Source organism: Giraffa tippelskirchi, chromosome 1, assembly GCF_054371585.1.
Source record: "Giraffa tippelskirchi isolate mGirTip1 chromosome 1, T2T-mGirTip1v1.2.pri, whole genome shotgun sequence".
In the NCBI taxonomy this organism is placed as follows: Eukaryota; Metazoa; Chordata; class Mammalia; order Artiodactyla; family Giraffidae; genus Giraffa; species Giraffa tippelskirchi.
Genome location: NC_137275.1, coordinates 6234035 through 6253882, shown reverse-complemented (window position 1 = coordinate 6253882; position 19848 = coordinate 6234035). Strand labels below are relative to the sequence as shown.

The 19848-nt window shown below is 47.6% G+C and overlaps 1 protein-coding gene and 1 long non-coding RNA gene across 51 annotated transcripts in view; one reads left to right on the top strand and one right to left on the bottom strand.

Moving 5' to 3' along the window:
- The first annotated feature begins 2180 nt into the window (after positions 1 to 2180).
- On the top strand, positions 2181 to 6725 carry LOC145545899 (uncharacterized). Its single transcript, XR_014082321.1, has 3 exons — positions 2181 to 2262; positions 5727 to 5853; positions 6578 to 6725. It is a non-coding gene; the product is annotated as an uncharacterized LOC145545899 (long non-coding RNA).
- A 10744-nt stretch (positions 6726 to 17469) lies between these two features.
- PROM1 (prominin 1) overlaps positions 17470 to 19848 on the bottom strand; it is a 139950-nt gene continuing 137571 nt past the window's right edge. For 29 of the 50 annotated variants that reach the window (XM_081587628.1, XM_081588288.1, XM_081589375.1 and 26 more), the window contains 2 exons: positions 19692 to 19769; positions 18845 to 19266 (listed from right to left, as the gene is read on the bottom strand). In XM_081587628.1, the coding sequence (XP_081443754.1) occupies positions 19212 to 19266; positions 19692 to 19769 (133 nt within the window). In that variant the 3' untranslated portion in view covers positions 18845 to 19211. Of the gene's footprint in view, positions 18769 to 18844; positions 19267 to 19691; positions 19770 to 19848 lie in introns of those variants that run through there. The other 21 variants (XM_081589654.1, XM_081590367.1, XM_081590523.1 and 18 more) reach the window with 2 other exon arrangements.

The window sequence follows — 19848 nt, the reverse complement described above, 5'->3', positions numbered from 1 at the left end:
CAGAATTTTTTTTTACCACTGAGCCACCAGGGAAGCCTTGAGGGGCACATGGAACCTCTCTGAACTTCGGCTTCCTTATCTGTAAGGTAGAGACAACACCTCTCCCTTTGTGGGATGTGGATTCATTTGCTCAGCCTGCTGGAGCCAACTACCACACACAGACAGGACTGTCTCACACGAGGGAAGGGTCTGTCCTAAGACTCCGTCCTTGGCTTGCAGGCGGCCATCTTCTCTCTGTATCTCTTCACAACATCGTCTTTCTATGTCTGTCTTTCTGTCCAAGTGTCCCCTTTTTCTAAGGACGCAGTCATTGTGAATTAGGACCCATCTTAGTGACCTTACCTTAACAATTACATCTGTAAGGACCCTGTCTCTGGAGAAGGTCACGTTGCGAGGCATTAGGGCTACGAACTTGAACATGAATTTTGGGGGGATGAATCCCACCCATATCATGGTAGTTGCCATGGTGATAGGAGATTGGGGTGAGGAAAGGCTCATAAACCTGTTCTCTTTTCTCTCCTAGAGGGACGGGAGTCTTTGTCCTGGGAACACTTCTCTCACCCTCTCCTTGCCTGGGAAGCAGAAGCAACTCCTGTAGGACTCTTGCTGGGTAGTTCCCTACTGTATTCTAGATGATTCCACTGTATTTTTTGATGGACAAGGGCTGTGAGCTCAGCATGATATGTGATCCAGAGACCTGCCTCAGCACATTCTTCCATTTTGTTTTCTCACCCACAAGCTTCAGGCTTCCTTGTGTAAGGAAACAGTCTGGTGTGGTGGCCACAATACCAGACCCCAAGTCAGGCCAACATGCACTCCGTCCCTGACCTCCACTCCTCAGCAGTGGGGCTTTGCCAAGTCTCTTCACCTTGGGAATCAAGAAAATGGACCCCATGTGTTGTGTCTGGGATATACAATGATCTGGAATCAAATTTCACAGGCTTACATGAGCTCACCATCAGTATCCATGCCCATGTTACATGGTGTGTCCCTCTCGGTCTCCATCCTCCAGGGTCATCCAGACCCTGGTCGCTCTGTGTCCTGTTTGAATCTGGGCAATTACTCTGTTCCATTTCCTTCGGGGTCTCACTTGGAAGCAGGGTGACAGGTCTTCAGCTCAAGGCCTGATGGGTAAAAGGAGCCATGTGCCCACCCTGAGACTTGCGGGTCCTCTGCACCCCCCACTCCTCAACCCCTCTTTCCACCGTAAGCCCACCGGATGCTCCAGCCAGAGACTCAGCAGCACAGGCAGTGTTCCAGGCAAGAGGCCAGCCCTCTCACGGTTTCTGGCTGCCCCCAACCCCCAGCCCCTTGTGAGCAGAGATGAGACTCGAGGTGCCACGTCAGCTCCTGCCCCAAGCAGCTCAGAGCAGAGCGAACCACGTCCATGGGCACCAGGTGGGGCTGGGAGGAATCCACCGGCAGGAGAAGCTGTGGCCCCTGAATGACTCTCCGAGGACGAGCTCTTGTTACTGAGTGACAGTTCATATGCTTGATGCACCGAAAGTGAAAATCTGACAGCGCTGTTGGCAGCAAAGTCAGGGTTGACTTGCAGGACATCAACAGAGGAGAATAGGAGACTCAGGCTCAAAAGACCTGAACCCCCTGATGGCTTCCAGGTGAGGGTTTTGGAGACAGGGTTAGGGGAGGGTCCTAGGATGCCTGACTGTGGGCCTCCTTCTGATTGGTCAGTGGTGAGGCAGCAGGGTGATGGTTCAGGGATCTCAGTCATCACCCTTCTTACCCCAACAGCCTGGGGTCTCCGTGCTTGTGCTCAGCACAGTCACCATCTGTGGGGTCTTAGGTTTTATAGAACAACTCGAGGTGTTCACCAGATTCTTCTCTGTGTCTCCAGGAGGAGTCGGAGTCCAGTGACTACTGTTCTAATCGTTAACTGCTTGGGTCGGCTCTTTGGAACTCGGGGAAGACCTAGGGGACTCAGACCTTTATTCTACAAACAAGAGACGGGGCGCACGGAGGGGCTTTTGTATCCAGGAGGGCCCCCAGGGTCCTGCTTGGCCTCAATCCCTCCTTTTCTTTGACTCTCCTCAATCCTGAGGGAACCTGGGAAGGTCAAGAAAGGGAATGAAGTTTGGGGTAAACTCAGTCTTAGGGGGACTCGGTTTCACTCAGGAGTGATTAAGCTGGGCTCCAAGCCCCTGGGGTGCTGGGCAGGGTCTCCCACAGCGACGCTGGTGTCAATCAGGCAGGAAGCAGAGGATTCTGGGACAGGAAGTGGAGTGGAAGGCGGGCCTTGACCTGGTGAGGAGTTGGCTGCCTGCTTGTCTGAGGGCCCCTCTGTGGGGACCAGGACCCCGGGGGCAGGGCGCTGCCCAGGAAGCGGCGGAGCCAAGCGGGGGCAGTTGCCGGTGGCCTGGAGGGTTCTGAGAGCCGGCCTGGCGGGGGCGGTTGTCAGTTACTCTAGTTACGTCCCTCCGGGCGTCCCTAAGCCTCCCATAAAATCCTGCGAAAGCGTCCAGCCCCGTCTCAGCTGGCTTGGGGCAAACTGACGGAAGGGCCTGTGTTCAGGGTTAGGTCAGAAAGTGAGAGGAGCGGCAGGGGCGAGATGACACCAGGGAGCCGCTCGGGGGAGAGGGCGGTGTCAGAGCCAAGCCTGCCCCGGCCCGCCCCATCCTTAGGGGCAGCCTGGAGGAGCGGGGTGAGAATCGGATGAGGGCGCTGCGGGGGAGGCACAGCCACCCACGTGACCACATCCCTGCAGACACTGCCTTTCCGAACGAGTGTCTAGGCTTGGGTGCCACGGGGGGCTCTGGGGCCAGGGGTTCGTGTGAGGGCAGAGGGAGCCTACGGAGGGTCGAGAGACTGCCCTGCAAGAGCCAAGTTCAAATCCCGGGAGGACCAAGCTCAGAAGGTCAGAGCGTGCTTGGGGGGCCTGTTATAGAGCTTAGGGCTTAGGGAGCTTCATCTGCACCCTCAAATCTCCGACCTTGTTTCGTGGCACTGCCCTGGGAACACCGAGGCTCCTGGCTCTTCTCCGAGCCTGTGGAGTGGCCCCAAATAAGGGCCTTGCTACTGCCATGCTTCTCCTGGAAGCCTCTCCCACGGTTATTCATGTAACTTGGATCTCTGCTTAATCATCACCTCCAAAAGACATCTCTGACCACCCCTGGAAAACAGCTCTCGTCCATCCCTTACACTGTCTTTTACTTCAAAGGTGTATTCCCTAAAACTTTATTCTACAGAACGCTTATCTGTGCATCTAATTGCTGTGAGTTTGCCCGGGGAGAATGGAACCCCATGAAGGCAGGAGCCGTGTTTTTCTCCCTGTTGCCTCCCAAGGGTCTCAGACAGGGCCTGGCACATAGTAGATACTCAATGAGTGTCTGTTGAGTAAATAATTACAGGTGATAGGTGTGTACTCACCGTCCACTGGAGTGCCAACGCTTGCCTTTCTGGACGTCAGGCTGCCTTAAAGGGCCAGGCACTTAAAGGGCCACGGTATTTCTAGGCCTTTGGTGACTCTGTCTCCCATCTTTCTCTCTCTGCGACTTGGTCCTCTCCTCTGAGGAGACCCAGTTCTCCGCAGTGTTCCTCGGCCACACTGCACACATTTACTGTCTTGTCTTCCTTGATGTCTCCTACAGTGTTCGTTTCCGTTCTTGGTTTTCCAAATCTTGCTTCTCTCAGGTCAGAACTATTCATCCTTCAAGCACTAGCCTGAGGTTCAAGCTTTTCATGAAAACCTTTTTTACGAGGCAAAACTAATATTCTTTTCCCTTGGATTCCCTGAGAACTTTCTTCAGACTTAAGGACAAAAGAGGGGTCTGTTATCCTTAGAAGACGATGAGCTTCTTAAAAACCTCGAATGGAGAGTTGATATCTCTGGTACTTTGCATATAATGAGCGCTCAATTAATGTCTGCTTAATTGAATAAAAATGACATTCTTCTCTGAGAATCAGCTGGGGAAAAGGAAACAAATTTAAATGCGCTCTGGATGTTCCACACTGTGCTAATAATACCATCACATACTTTAATTTCCGAAAAACAGCAGTCTTCCAGCATATACATCTTACAGCATGTGTATTATCATCCCTATATTATAAACAAGGATCAGAGAGGTTGTGTGAGCTGCCCAGGATCACAAAGCTAGTTAGAAGCTGAACAAGGGTTTAAAGTCAGATGTATATATATATTAGAGACAAAATGGCTTATATTTAGTTTAATGGCTTATATTTGAATTATTTTCATCCCTGTAAATTCAGAATGAAATTTTAGAAGATGACATAGTTAGATATAAATAGTCATGGATTTGTAAAACTGATTCTAAAACAGCAAAAAAGGTGTCCTTTTCCCACAAGAATGAAAATAACCATTTACTGCCTTTTGTGTGTGTGAGACAAGTTTCTCTGAGCTACATAGACATCTGTCTCAGTTGAATCAAAACAATTGGCTGCAATGAGTCCCCATAAATGTGTGATGCCTAACTAACATTGTTCTGGAAGGTAGAACAATTAGTGTAGTTTTACCCAGGGCTTGAAAAGGCAAGGGAGATATTTATAGCAACAATAACAGCTGATTGCAAGCATCTGTATGCCAATTAAACTTATTCTAGGAAATCTTATAATTACCAAGTTCAGTAGCTAACCCATTGGACTCATCAGCTGAAGCTACAGTTTAAAATTTTATTTTTAAAACCTCCACTGAAGCTAAGAATAGAAAAATAAGAGGGTTGCCCTGAAATGGTGTCTCAGGGCAAACTCAGCTCTCTGAATGTAGTTCAGTTCCTGAAGACACAAAATTTTACGACAGTGTAAATGAAATAAAAACTATCCATAAAAAAAAAATCCAAACAATGCACTCTGATGTTTATGGAACTTATCAGATAATTGTTCTTTAAAGAGGGCTTCCCTTGTAGCTCAGATGATAAAGAATCTGTCTGCAATGCAGTAGACTGGGTTTGACCCCTGGGTCAGGGGATCTTCTGGAGAAGGGGATGGCTACCCACTCTGGTTTTCTTTCCTAGAGAATTCCATGGACAGAGGAGCCTGGTGGGCTACAGTCCTGCTGCTGCTGCTAAGTCCCTTCAGTTGTGTCTGACTCTGTGCGACCCCATTGAAGGCAGCCCACCAGGCTCCCCCATCCCTGGGATTCTCCAGGCAAGAACACTGGAGTGGGTTGCCATTTCCTTCTCCAATGCATGAAAATGAAAAGTGAAAGTGAAGTCGCTCAGTCGTGTCTGACTCTTTGCCACCCCATGGACTGCAGCCTACCAGGCTCCCCCGTCCATGGGATTTTCCAGGCAAGAGTACTGGAGTGGGGTGCCATCGCCTTCCATGGAGTCCCAAAGAGTTGGACACCACTCAGCAACTAACACTATACTACATGAAATCCTTAAACTAAATAGTTCCAGAGGGAAAACTAAATGCATTCTTAAACTCTCATTTTTTTTTTTCCTAGAAAAGTTGGTTACCAAAATGTATCACTTATAAACTCAAACAATAGAAAAACTTTCAAACCTAAAAAAATGGAAAAGGAGGGATTGGATGGAGGTATTTTCATACAATGTTACTGATTTTTTTTTCCTTCAAAGAAAATTTTCTTCTCTTAATAGTAATGCTTTCAAGCAAAGGTTTGTAAAATAGAAAATCTGGCAGATACAGAAACAATTTTTAAAAGAAAAGGAAAAGACTTTTGTCCCGTTGCCTCCAGAATCAACCATGGCTAACACGTCCATCTCCTCTTGCTTTGCTTTGTTTTTTCTCAGCCTGCTTCTGTCTCTGGCTTTGCTGTTATTCGTCTGCCTTGTTTTGCTCTGAGCAGTGCTGGTAGCCTGGCAGATGGGGTCTTCGCAGTCCCTGGGGGCTGAGCTGCTGTTCACGCGGTGACCACAGGTGCGTTATTTCTCTTCTTCAATATGGATGTTTACACAGGTCAGTTTGGAGAGTCTGAAAGAATCAAGCACCCTCTCTGCACAGACCCACACCACCTTGCACACAGGCTCAGCGCCCAGGTCCAAACCCCTCAGCCAGCCAGAAGCCTCAGGTTCAACGCCCTGATCTAGGTGATTCAAAGACCGCTTGGCATAAGATGGGGATTCCCTAGTGGTTCAGATGGTAAAGGGTCTGCCTGCAATGAGGGAGACCTGAGTTCAGTCCCTGGGTCAGGAAGATCCCCTGGAGAAGGAAATGGCAACCCAGTCCAGTATTCCTGCCTGGAATAATCCCATGGATGGAGGAGCCTGGGGTGCTACAGTTCATTTACAGTTGCAAAGAGCTGGACACGACTGAGGACACAGTGACTCCCGTTCCCCTACAGCCCCCTCCCCTGAGTCAGGGCTTCCTACTTGGCTTGTAAGGTCTTTAGGGTAACTTTTTTCTTGCCATCTCAGGGATCCGTCTTGGGTGCTTAGTGCCCAGGGCTCCCAGGAATGGACTTGCTGCCTGATCTCAGGGCTCTGGAGTCCCCACACTCCCCGCCTTGACGTGTGTGTGCGTGCTTAGTCGCTAATTTGTGTCTGAATCTTTGTGACCCCATGCACTGTAGCCTACCAGGCTCCTGTGTCCGTGGCATTTTCCGGGCAAGAATACTGGAGTGCGTTACCATTTTCTCCTCCAGGGGATCTTCCGGACCCAGGGATCGAACCCGTGGCTCTTGTGTCTACTTCATTGGCATGCAGATTCTTTCCCACTGCTACTTTAATAGAAAATAAAGAAATTTTAAAAAATAAATTTTACTAATAAACAAAATGTATCTTAAAAAAAAACCAACCATTTGAGTGAATTCAACAATTTAATTCATCTTAGATTTCAACTGATAACAATCAACTTTTACAACAGATGTTCATGGTTTGGGTTCTGTTCAGGCTAATATATATTTTAAAACTTTTTGTTTTATCTTGGGGTATAGCCCATTAGCAATGTTGTGATGGTTTCAGGTGGACAGCAAAGGGACTCAAGCTACACATACACATGTATGCATTCTCCCCCAAACTCCCCTCCCATCCAGGCTGCCGCATAACATTGGGCAGAGTTCCCTGTGCTGTACAGTAGGACTTGTTGATTATCCACTTCAAACATAGCAGACTTTGCATGTCTCCCCCACACTCCCTAACTATCTGTTCTCCCCATTCTTACCCTCTGGCCCCCTCCACCTCACCCCAAGCCCCCCCCCCCCCGGCCGCAGCAATCATAAGCTCACTCTCGAAGTCTGTGAGTTGGTGCAGGCTAGTTTATTCCTTTGTCCTTCTTAGTTGATAAAGAGCCTCCTGGTACCGGTTTTCAGAAGAAGCATCAGTGACTCCATATCACCACCCTGTGGTGATCTTATCCTGAAGACTAGACTGGGATAGGAGGATTTTTTCTTTTTTCTTCCTTTTGAGCATTTCCGTCTCTTTTCTGCTGCTGCTGCTGCTGCTAAGTCGCTTCAGTCGTGTCCGACTCTGTGCGACCCCATGGACGGCAGCTCACCAGGCTCCGCCGTCCCTAGGATTCTCCAGGCAAGAATACTGGAGTGGGTTGCCATTTCCTTCTCCAGTGCATGAAAGGGAAAAGTGAAAGTGAAGTTGCTTAGTCGTGTCCGACTCTTAGCGACCCCATGGACTGTAGCCTACCAGGCTCCTCCGTCCATGGGATTTTCCAGGCAAGAGTACCGGAGTGGGGTGCCATTGCCTTCTCCGGTCTCTTTTCTACTTGAGGGATAATCAGACTACACATCCATGTACCACCCAAGCCTTGCTATGCTTTCATTGTATATTTTTACATTAGATTTTTATAATAAAGCTGTAAGGTGTAGCTGTTACTTACGCTTAAAATAAAGACGAGGAAAATGACTTAAGTGACTTCCCTATAGTGTCAGGACACCATCCTTTTAGCTGCACCCAGATCTCCTTCTTCAGTTGGACATTCTTTGTCCTCTGATAGAAAAAAAAAAGTTTTTCATCTTTTTTTTTTTTTTTTTTTAAAGAAACAGCCTTGGCTGTTCTGGGTTTTTTTTGGCCGAGTGGAATGCAGAATTTCAGTTTCCCATCCAGGGATCGAACCCGTGTCCCCCCTGTGGTGGAAGCACAGAGTCTTAATCACTGGACCACCAAGGAAATTCTCAAGATTTTTTTCCCATCTTTTTGTGACACCACAACCCCAAATCGAGCCTGAGAGCGGGATGCCCGGGGCAGGGGGAGATCAGGAGATAAAATTCCAGGTGGAAAATCCTGGTAAGACTTCAGCTGGCAGCCTGGGGGCTGAGAAAGGAGGGAGAAGCAGCAAGAGGACAGATGCTTCCTGGGTGCAAGGTGAGTGACTCACAGGGCCCATCCGGAGGGATGGGAACGCTCGCCTTTGCATAAAACCGTCGCTGTCTTCAGCAGGTCTGAAGTCTTTCCCATCCCTGATGTCTAAAGCACTGACGGATATGTGACTTTTGGGTATTGGCTAGAAGTTAGGCATGAGCAGCGAGTGGTGACCTAGCCAAAAAGGATGATCTGCAAACACCATCGCAGACACCATCGCACACACATCCAGGAGAGCTCACGGATATGTTACAAAACTAACCCCAGAGACTTTTTCAGCTCCAGCACGCCCACCCTAGGCATACAGTGGATACAAACTAACCATGGGGGCTTCCTCAAGTAACCTTAGGGAGCTAGGAGCCCATTAAGGGTTGTAAATATTCTGCACATAAATGCATCTGATTATCACAAACCCAATTATGGGAAGACATACAAAACAGAGCCTGCTGTTACATAACTTGCAGTTGCTAACTGGCCTTGAGTATATGCCCATTCGCATCCCCTTCTATTGACTGGTGGTGGGTACAAACCCTATTTCGCACAGGGCACAACAAAAAGGAGGAGACAGGAAGTGTAAAAAGAGAGGAGCCAAGAGAGATGGGGCGACTGACTCCTTCCAGGTTGGCCTGTACTCATGTCTGGGGAGTGTCTTTCTAATAAAAGATCTGTCCACTTGAGCTGAACTGAACTATAGCTTGTCTGTTGTTTTAAACCCTTTAGTCCTTTCTTCCGAATCTTTGTTGCAATGAGACAAGAACCGAGGAAAAGAAGTAAACCTACCTGGCACAGGAAACATAAAGAAATATATATTATTAAAGAACAGTCACAAGACCACCCATTGCCTCCAGGATGGTCTCAGACTTGAGCTCTTCGGGCACAAGAAAGCCCTTCAAAGGGTTTCTTTATGCTGATTATAAATTGCTGTCATTGTGCAGTTCAAAGACCTCCATATATTTGCAACATGAGTTTGAGCAAACTCGGGGGATAGTGAAGGACAGGGAAGCCTGGTGTGTTGCAGTCCATGGGGTCGCAAAGAGTCGGACACAACTGAGCGACTGAACAGCAACCTAACATACACAACGGATTTTTTGTGCTCACATATTTCTTAGCCATTAAACTCAAAGCAGTTAGACCCCTCACCCCAAAGCGTTTCTCAGGCACTTCTTGAATAAATCCTTCCTGCAGATGGTGGGATGGCTGTTAAAAGAGTCTATAATTGGCTCAGTGTCCAAACTGGCCCAAAGTTCAAGTAAACTTTGAAACTCTGAATGTAAGAGGAGGAGTATATGTTGGTGTGCATGCTCAGTCATGTCCGACTCTTTGCGACCCCATGGACTGTAGTCCGCCAGACTCCTGTGTCCATGGGATTTTCCAGGAAAGAATACTGGAGTGGGTTACCGTTTCCTACTCCAGGGGATCTTCCCCACCCAGTGATCCAGCCCGTGTGTGTCTCCTGTATTTGCAGGCAGGTTCTTTACCACTGCGCCAGGAGTATATGGGAGAGATGACAGAGCTTAGTGCCATCACTTTCAATCCATTGATTCAATTAATTTGACAAATACTTACTGATGTTCCTAAATAAAGCTCAAACAGATCACGAGTCTCTTACAAGTCCTAGTGCCTGGGAAGTAGCAGAGTGTGTAATGGGTAATGCAGCTGCCATTACAAACAGATCCCCAAGTCTCAGGGACTCAACACGTTGGAAGGTCATTTCTTCCTCACATGAAGTCTGATGAGCATTCCCATAGCTAACTATGGGCTTCCCTGGTGGCTCAGACAGTAAAGAATCCACCTACAATACGGGAGACCTGGGTTTGATCCTTGCGTAGGGAAGATCCCCTGGAGGAGGGCATGACAACCAGCTCCAGTATTCTTGCCTGGAGAATCCCCATGGACAGAGGAGCCTGGTGGGCTACAGTCCATGGGGTCACAAAGAGTCGGACACCACTGAGCGACTAAACGCAACACAGAGTAAATTACAGCCAACAAAATTAATGTTCTGCTTCTACCGCCCCAGCTTCAGCCAACTTTGTGTTTGTTGTTGTTGTTCAGTTGCTAAGTCATGTCCGACTCTTTGCAATCACAGGGACTGCAGCCCTCCAGGGACTTGGGGAGCAAGTGTGTTAGGGTCCCCACAGGCTATTATGCCAGGGCCCTGTACATAAACCTGGAGGATGTGGTGATTCCAACTCTCTGAGGCTAAGGACGATGCTGAGGGAGGCAGCTCTGCCCAGAGTCTGCCCTGGGGGCTCTGGCTTCTTGGAGACACGGCTCCCGGTGGTAGCCAACTTGAAACACAGCTCCTGGCCTGCTCGTGGGCTCTTGTGGAGATCCAGTGCCTTAGAGAGGGTGGCCAGATATCATAGTATCCAGGAGTCCTCACCTTGCCCTGGTCCCATCTTAGGTTAAAGACAGACTTGGGAGAATTCCCTGGCTTCCAGTGATGAGGACTCTGCCCTTTCACTGGCTGGGCCTGAGTTCAGTCCCTGGTCGGGGAACTAAGACCCCACAACACAGGAGCTGTGGCCAAAAAAAAAAAAGAGAGAGAGTTGGAAAGACAGATTTCTAGCTTTTTTTTTTAAAAAAAAGAGGAAATGGAATAGTTCAGAGCATCAAACTTGGTCCCACCGATGAGTGCTCTTCACACAAGAAGGTTGAGGTCACATGCTTGGGGATCCACTGTGTCTGCCTTGGATCGCCCAGGACCAGCCTTTGACTACCTGGAGACAGCTCCCTGGAAGCCCTGAGGGTGCCTGGGTCTGGTTTAGGGTGGGCTCTTGCAACTAAAAACTGATGGCGTCCTGTGGATGACAGCAGCCACCAAGTGCCACAGCAGCTCTGGAAAGCCCGCATCTGTGTGCCAGGAGAAGGGAATGGCCATCGGGATGTGGGACCTGCCTGGGGGTCATCTGTCTTTCTCAGTGTGAACCACGACCCGTACGGCTCAAAGGGGAGCCTTGCCAGATTCTGGCAGATACACGGCATGTGTCCTCTGCTGCCATCTGGTGGTGGCTTGTGGCTTCAACTGGCCTTTGACACTTGACCTCGTAACTGGAAATGCATTCTGTGAGAGTGGTTCAGTTCAGTTCAGTCGCTCAGTCGTGTCCGACTCTTTGTGACCCCATGAATTGCAGCACGCCAGGCCTCCCTGTCCATCACCAACTCCCGGAGTTTACCCAAACCCATGTCCATCGAGTCAGTGATGCCATCCAATCATCTCATCCTCTGTCGTCCCCTTCTCTTCCTGCCCCCAATCCTTCCCAGCATTAGGGTCTTTTCCAATGAGTCAACCCTTCGCATGAGGTGGCCAAAGTATTGGAGTTTCAGCTTCAACATCAGTCCTTCTAATGAACACCCAGGACTGATCTCCTTTAGGATGGATTGATTGGATCTCCTTGCAGTCCAAGGGACTCTCAAGAGTCTTCTCCAACACTACAGTTCAAAAGCATCAATTCTGTGGCGCTCAGCTTTCTTCACTGTCCAACTCTCACATCCATACATGACCACTGGAAAAACCATAGCCTTGACTAGACGGACTTTTGTTGGCAAAGTAATGTCTCTGCTTTTAAATATGCTATCTAGGTTGGCCATAACCTTCCTTCCAAGGAGTAAGCGTCTTTTAATTTCATGGCTGCAATCACCATCAGCAGTGATTTTGGATCCCCCCAAAATAAAGTCTGACACTGTTTCCACTGTTTCCCCATATATTTGCCATGAAGTGATGAGAAACGCTGGGCTGGAAGAAACACAAGCTGGAATCAAGATTGCCGGGAGAAATATCAATAACCTCAGATATGCGGATGACACCACCCGTATGGCAGAAAGTGAAGAACTAAAGAGCCTCTTGATGAAAGTGAAAGAGGAGAGTGAAAAAGTTGGCTTAAAGCTGAACGTTCAGAAAACTAAGATCATGGCATCTGGTCCCATCAGTTCAGTTCACTTCAGTTCAGTCGCTCAGTCATGTCTGACTCTTTGCGACCCCATGAATCGCAGCATGCCAGGCCTCTCTGTCCATCATCAACTTCCGGAGTCTACCCAAACCCATGTCCATCGAGTCGGTGATGCCATCCAACCATCTCATCCTCTGTCGTCCCCTTCTCCTCCTGCCCCCAATCCTACCCAGCATTAGGGTCTTTACCAGCCCAGTGTTTCTCATGGTACTCTGCATATAAGTTAAATAAGCAGGGTGACAATATACAGCCTTGACGTACTCCTTTTCCTATTTGGAACCAGTCTGTTGTTCCACGTCCAGTTCTAACTGTTACTTTTGGCCTTGGAATACAGAATGAAGCAGGGCAAAGGCTTATAGAGTTTTGCCAAGAGAACTCATTGGTCATAGCAAACACCCTCTTCCAACAACACAAGAGAAGACTACACGTGGACATCACCAGACGGTCAACACTGAAATCAGATTGATTATATTCTTTGGAGCCAAAGATGGAGAAGCTCTATACAGTCAGCAAAAACAAGACCAGGAGCAGACTGTGGCTCAGATCATGAACTCCTTATTGCCAAATTCAGACTTAAATTGAAGAAAGTAGGGAAAACCACTAGTCCATTCAGGTATGACCTAGATCAAATCCCTTATGAATATACAGTGGAAGTGACAAATAGATTTAAGGGACTAGATCTGATAGACAGAGTGCCTGATGAACTATGGATGGAGGTTCGTGACACTGTACAGGAGACAGGGATCAAGACCATCCCCATGGAAAAGAAATGCAAAAAAGCAAAATGGCTATCTGAGGAGGCCTTACAGATAGCTGGGAAGAGAAGAGGAGCGAAAAGCAAAGGAGAAAAGGAAAGATATTCCCATCTGAAAGCAGAGTTCCAAAGAATAGTAAGGAGAGATAAGAAAGAGCCTTCCTCAGAAATAGAGGAAAACAACGGATTGGGAAAGACTAGAGATCTCTTCAAGAAAATTAGAGATACCAAGGGAACATTTCATGCAAAGATGGGCTCGATAAAGGACAGAAATGGTATGGACCTAACAGAAGCAGAAGATATTAAGAAGATGTGGCAAGAATACACAGAAGAACTGTATAAAAAAGATCTTCACAACCCAGATAATCATGATGGTGTGATCACTCACCTAGAGCCAGACATCCTGGAATGTGAAGTCAAGTGGGCCTTAGAAAGCATCACTACGAACAAAGCTAGTGGAGGTGATGGAATTCCAGTTGAGCTATTTCAAATCCTGAAAGATGATGCTGTGAAAGTGCTGCACTCAATATGCCAGCAAATTTGGAAAACTCAGCAGTGGCCACAGGACTGGAAAAGGTCAGTTTTCATTCCAATCCCAAAGAAAGGCAATGCCAAAGAATGCTCAAACTACCGCACAATTGCACTCATCTTACATGCTAGTAAAGTAATGCTCAAAATTCTCCAAGCCAGGCTTCAGCAATACGTGAACAGTGAACTTCCAGATGTTCAAGCTGGTTTTAGAAAAGGCAGAGGAACCAGAGATCAAATTGCCAATATCCGCTGGATCATCAAAAAAGCAAGAGAGTTCCAGAAAATCATCTATTTCTGCTTTATTGACTATGCCAAAGCCTTTGACCATGTGGATCACAATAAACTGTGGAAAATTCTGAAAGAGATGAGAATACCAGACCATCTGACCTGTCTCTTAAGAAACCTGTATGCAGGTGAGAGTGGTAGGTTTGGACTAAAGCACAGTAGCATGTGAGTCCAGGCTTGGCCACCTTTCTGCATATCTGGATCACTTACGGCCATAGATGCCACAGCACTCTCAGCAAGGGGCCCTGACGGTGGGCTGATGAACATGACGTTCTACAGTGGTTTCAATTCCTTCCCCTGCTCAGCTGGTGGTGTCATCAGAGGCAGAAGGGACTTTGAAAGCTGGGGCTGGAAAAGGTGGTTGGAGACAATGCTGTCAGCACCACTGCCTCCTTTGTAGCCAGACCAGGCGGGCATCAATGCAGGCGGCCCTCAGAGCGAGTGCAACCAGGGCGGCTTGCTCCAGCGCCTGCACCTCTGGGATTAGAAGCATGGCCAGGCATCAGAAGGCAGACCTCCCAAACCTGCAGGACAAGGACCTTAATGCCAGTCTTGGCACTCAGTGTCTGTGTGCAAGCTACTCAAAGAGCATACGCACTGCTGACTGGCTGCCTTCAGACCGGGGTGGGGAAAGGACCGTGGCTGCAGAGCTTAGAGTTGAAATTAACCAAGATTAACCTTCCCTGGAGGCTCAGATGGTAAAGAATCAGCCTGCAACGCGGGAGACCTGGGTTCAGTCCCTGGGTTGAGAAGATCCCCTGGAGAAGGGAGTGACAATCCACTCCAGTATACTTGCCTGGAGAATCCCCATGGACAGAGGAGCCTGGTGAGCTACAGTCCATGGGGTCGCAGAGTCGGACACAACTGAGTGACTAACACTGCTTCTACCACTACTAACCACAATGTACCATCCCAGACTTCCCCTGGAATTTGCCAGCCTTCAGCAGACTCTGCGCGTGCCTGTGTGCTAAGTCACTTCAGTCATGTCTGACTCTTTGTGACCCTATGGACTGCAGACTTCCAGGCTTCTCTGTCCATCACTGGAGTGGAATCCCATTTCCTCCTCCAGGGGATCTTCCTGACCCAGGGATCGAACCAGCGGCTCTTATATCTCTTGCATCATCAGGCAGGCTCTTTATCACTAACCCCACCTGGGAAGCCCTCAATAGACTCCAGGGTTCTGAAATATTGGATACCACAGGAACCCCCCAGTGAGTCAGCCATGAGTATGCTCAGGACTGGCTCCACCTTCTCCCTTTTCTCTTACCACCCTTGTTGTTGTTCAGTCGCTTAGTCGTGTTCATTCTTTTTGACCCCACGGACTACAGCACGCCAGGCTCCTCTGTCCTCCACTATCTCCTGGAGTTTGCTCAAATTTGTGTCTATTGAGTCAGTGATGCCATCCAACCACCTCATTCTACTACCTGGGCACCCACCAACAGTCTGTAGTTTGCACTGAGACTTCACCACATTTCTTGGACCAAAAACTATTTTTAAATCTGGGTTCCCAACCTTGGGCCAGGAACTGGTACCAGTCTAAGCCCTGTTAGGAACCAAGCCACACAGCAGGTGAGGGGGCAGGTGAAACCAAAACCATCCCCCCACCCCCATCCATGGAAAAATTGTTTTCCACAAAACTGGTCCCTGATGCCAAAAAGTTTGGGGACCACTGTTCCAAATGAAGCAGGATATTCTCCATCAGGGTGATTTGAAGCATTGCTTGGGCCACCTTTATGTAGTTTGGACTAATCTGGAAAGCCTGTTAAAATACACATTCCTGGGCCTCATCCTTGGAGACTCTGATTGAGTGTATCTAAGGTGGAGGAAGAATTAGCCTTTTTGGGATTCCCATGTAGCTCAGTAGTAAAGAATTCACCTGCCGATGCAGAAGACAGTGGTTCCATCCCTAATCCAGGAAGATCAAAGGTGCCTTGGAGCAACCAAGCCTCTGTACAACTATTGAGCCCATACTCTAGAGCCTGGCCGCCAGAAATACTGAGCCCACCTGCTTCAACTACTGAAGCCCAAGTGCCTAGAGCCCATGCTCTGCAATAAGAAAAACCACCGCAGTGAGAGGCCCATGACTGCAACGAAGTGTAGCCCTCCCTCTCTGGAAGTAGAGAAAAGCCCCAGCACAGCCAAAATTAAATTAAAGAACCTCTTGTGAGCTCCCCAGGTGATCCTTCTGTTTCTCAGGCCACACTTTGAGGACTGATTTATACTGCGTTTCATCACTAGAGAACACTGGACAGCTAGCTGGTGGCTTTAATTTAAAATGCTGTGAGCATGTGGTCTGTGCCAAAACCAAGCCTAGCTTGAGACTTTATTGCTGAGTCCAATTTGTACTGCTCTCTGTAGGAAAGAAAAATAAATCAAGAGACGAGTTGTGGGGCAAGGATAAACAACTTTATTGTCTCAAAGAACCATCTTAACTGAGTTAGAATTCAGGCTCCTTTTATACTAAAAGGGGAGTGGGTGTGACTGGTTTCTGCAGCCATTTGCTTTTCACTTCTTTAAAAAATTATTTTCATTTAAATATTAATTTTTTTTTTAATATTGTGTTGGTTTCTGCCATACCACAATGCTAAAGGTGCTGGAATCCTTTGTTCTTGCAGCAGTCCATGTAGGTCTGGTCAGTGTTCCTATAAACCTCCCAGCAGGAAAAATAGTTATCCTCTGTTTATCACTATAGGAATGGCAGAGTGTATACCTCTCAAGGTCAGAGCCTTGAGAACGGGATGTCTTGGGTATTTCAGGCTGTAGGCAACATTCTTCTACAAAACGAGCAGAGCCAGCATGACTAAGCAAGGCAACAGAGCAGGGAGATCAGAGCTGGAGGAGTGGGTCCCATGAGCAGCCAGGTGTGCTCTTTGTAGCAGCACCTGTGCTGAGAGCCAGGAGCTGCAGAATCTGGGGGACCTGGATCCCACAGGCAGGGCCATACTGGACAATCGCTCTGTAAGCTTCAGGCCACCGAGTTTATAATTAGAACTAAAGCTGCTGACCTCATAGGGATGCAGTGAGGATTATGGAGGGGACAAGTGAAAGGCCCAGAGCCTTCATAGGAAACAGACTTGCTAAGTGTGGCATAGATTTTTCATGTATATATTTTTTGGAAATTCAACCACAAGAAACCTCCCCTGATTCCCACCACCTTCGACTTCCACCCCCCATCCTTCTGCGTCTCATATATTCATCAAGTGGGTCATCTTGGTTTCCACCACTGAGACAGATCTCCTAGGAGGCTGGACCTAGTCTGTTAGCTCACCCCTACCCCACCCAGGGTCTTGCACAGTGCTTGGTGTGGTGCAGATGGTCAATGCATATGTATAGTCTGTTGTCTCCAGCCTCCAAGAAGCTCAGTGTCAGAGGTAGAAAGCAAAATGACCCATTGTATGAGTAAATATATATATATATATACATACACATATATACATACATATATATATATATAAACTGGGCTTCCCAGGTGGCACTGGTGCTAAAGAATCCACCTGCCAATGCAGCAGATGCAAAGCATGTGTATTTGACCCCTGGAAAAGGAAGTGGCAACCCACTCCAGTATTCTTGCCTGGAAAATCTCATGGACAGAAGAACCTTCAGGGCAACAGTCCATGGGGTCACAGAGTCAGACAAGACTGAGCATGTGTGTGCATGCACACACTCACACACACACACACATATATATATAAATCAGATGAAATGCATGTAGAAACTGTATTAGTAACTCTCAACCCAGGTTACATGTGAGAATTCCCCGGGATACATCTCAAAAATTCTGATTTAATTAATCAGAGGCTGTATATCTCAACTGTGGCTTTACATCAGAATCACCAGGCAAAAATTTTAAATCCACATGCTCAAGGCTTATCCGTCAGCATCTCTTGGGGGAGGACCCAAGGATCACTATTTTTAAAAAGCTCTCTCCTCGGACAAACCCAGCCAGGCAGAGGAGGCTGGGCGTCACTGGGTCAGATGCAGAGGCAATTGATTGACACAAGCAGTGGGTTAGTCACGTGCTCTTAGGTACAGACAAACTTTAAGGATAAAACTAAGAGAGGAAGCAGTTACTATTTTGTACATATCTAATAACATTTTTAATTTTCTGCCATCCTCGATCTTGGTAATTGACCTTAATTTTCGTGTGTCTGGTGCAGCTCTCCTTTGTGTTCACGTCTCTGTCTCTTTGACTGTTTGCTACTGATGTTGGGCGACTGTGCAAGCTGACTAATATCCTCTCCCCCACCCCTTATGAAAGATAATTTTATTGATTTATTTTTTGGCCATGCTGGGTCTTCACTGCTGCCTGGACTTTTCTCTAGCTGGGGTGAGCGGGGGCTGCTCTCTAGGTGTGGGGCCCAGGTCTCTTATTGCAGTGGCTTCTCTTGTTGCGGAGCATGGGCTCTAGGGCGAGCGATCTTCAGCAGTTTCGGCACACACGTTCAGTAGTTGCAGCTCCCAGGCTCGAGAATGCAGGCTCAGCAGTTGTTACTCATAGGTTTAGCTGCTCGATGGCATGGGGGGGAATCTACCCAGACCAGGGATCCTACCCGGGTCTCCCGCACTGGCAGATGGATTCCTTACAACTGATCCAGCAGGGAAGCCCCTCTCCCCCCAGTTTATGTCCACTGGTCTCAGTGGATGCTTGAAAATAAGTTGTTTGCAGATGTGGGCAACAGAGATGAAGTCATTCCTGCCTAGGAAGGGCCCTGATCCGATGACCGCTGTGCTTAGGAGGTGAGAGACACCGGATCCCAGACGCACCAAGGAAAGCTCCAGGAGAAGACAGAGGCAGAGGCTGCACTGATATGTCTACGGAGCCAGGGGAGGCCAAGCATTAGCAGCAGCATTGGAATCTTGAGAGAAGCCAGGACACACTCTTCCTCGGGCTCCCTGGGAGGAGCCAGCTCTGCTGATGTGTGGGTTTCAGACTTCCGGCCTTCACTAAAGTGGAGAGGACGTAGCTCTAAGTCACCCGGTTTGTGTGATGTGTTACAGCGCCCTAAGAGAATAACACAGAGACTTCATTGACATCTGTCGTTCAGGTCTATTTTTCAATGAAACCATTAGAGTCATAATTGTGAAATCATTCTTTTATTGTTCACACACATATCTGCTACTGATACCCACTGAACTTTCTCTAACGAGGGGTCCAAGCTCCCATTCGATGAAAGGTACCAAAATTCCTGTATTGTTCCAAAGGCTAAGTGGGAAGTAACGAATGTTCTACATATTTAAACTTTCATGGAAGGCTCAGATGATTAAAGCACAACTGGAAAAAAAAAAAAAAAAATCGACACCCGTGCTTTCCTCTCTTTGGCCACTGGGCACACATTCCCTGTGATCTCACTGGACTCTGAACTCCTGAAGGGAGGTTACTTTCCCAACATTTGGAATCGCTGCAGATCAAGAACTCGTCAAGTTGCATCTGTTTACAAACTCTGCTCAGTTTGTCTGAGTGCCTTGTTCTGCACGAGAACGGGTATTAGCATGCCTCATACTGTAACAAAAAAATAAATACACCAAAAACAGCACGTTATCACTAAGAGGAAGCAGTTACATTATGGATTACAAAGACAACTTAATGGTTCTAAAAGGTATAGAACAATTTGTTACAGCTACAAAGAAAGTTAAAAGGTATATTTACATTTCCTTCCCATTAAAAAAAAACAGACATATAAACCACTGTTTTATCTATTAATAAATTTAGCATAGACAATTTTCATTCATCCCACAAGGATTTCTTCAGTATTCACCCTGTGCCAGCTCCTATTTTAAGAGGCAACACCCTATATATTTATCTGGGCATATCTGTTGCAGTTATATAATTTTAATATTATTAATTCAGTTTTAAAAGTTCATCCTCTAATAATAAAGCCCTCCCCAGTCTCATCTTGGGAAATATGGCTTAAAAAAAAGGCTTACTTTTTCATGGGTACAGTTTGAACCATGGGTACAGTTTGAACCCTGGGTTTAGTTTGAACCCTGGGTTTAGTTTGAACCCTATCAAATACAAAAAAAAGGGAGATAATTACAATTACAGCTCAGCAGTTACACCCCCCCACACACACACACACATTTT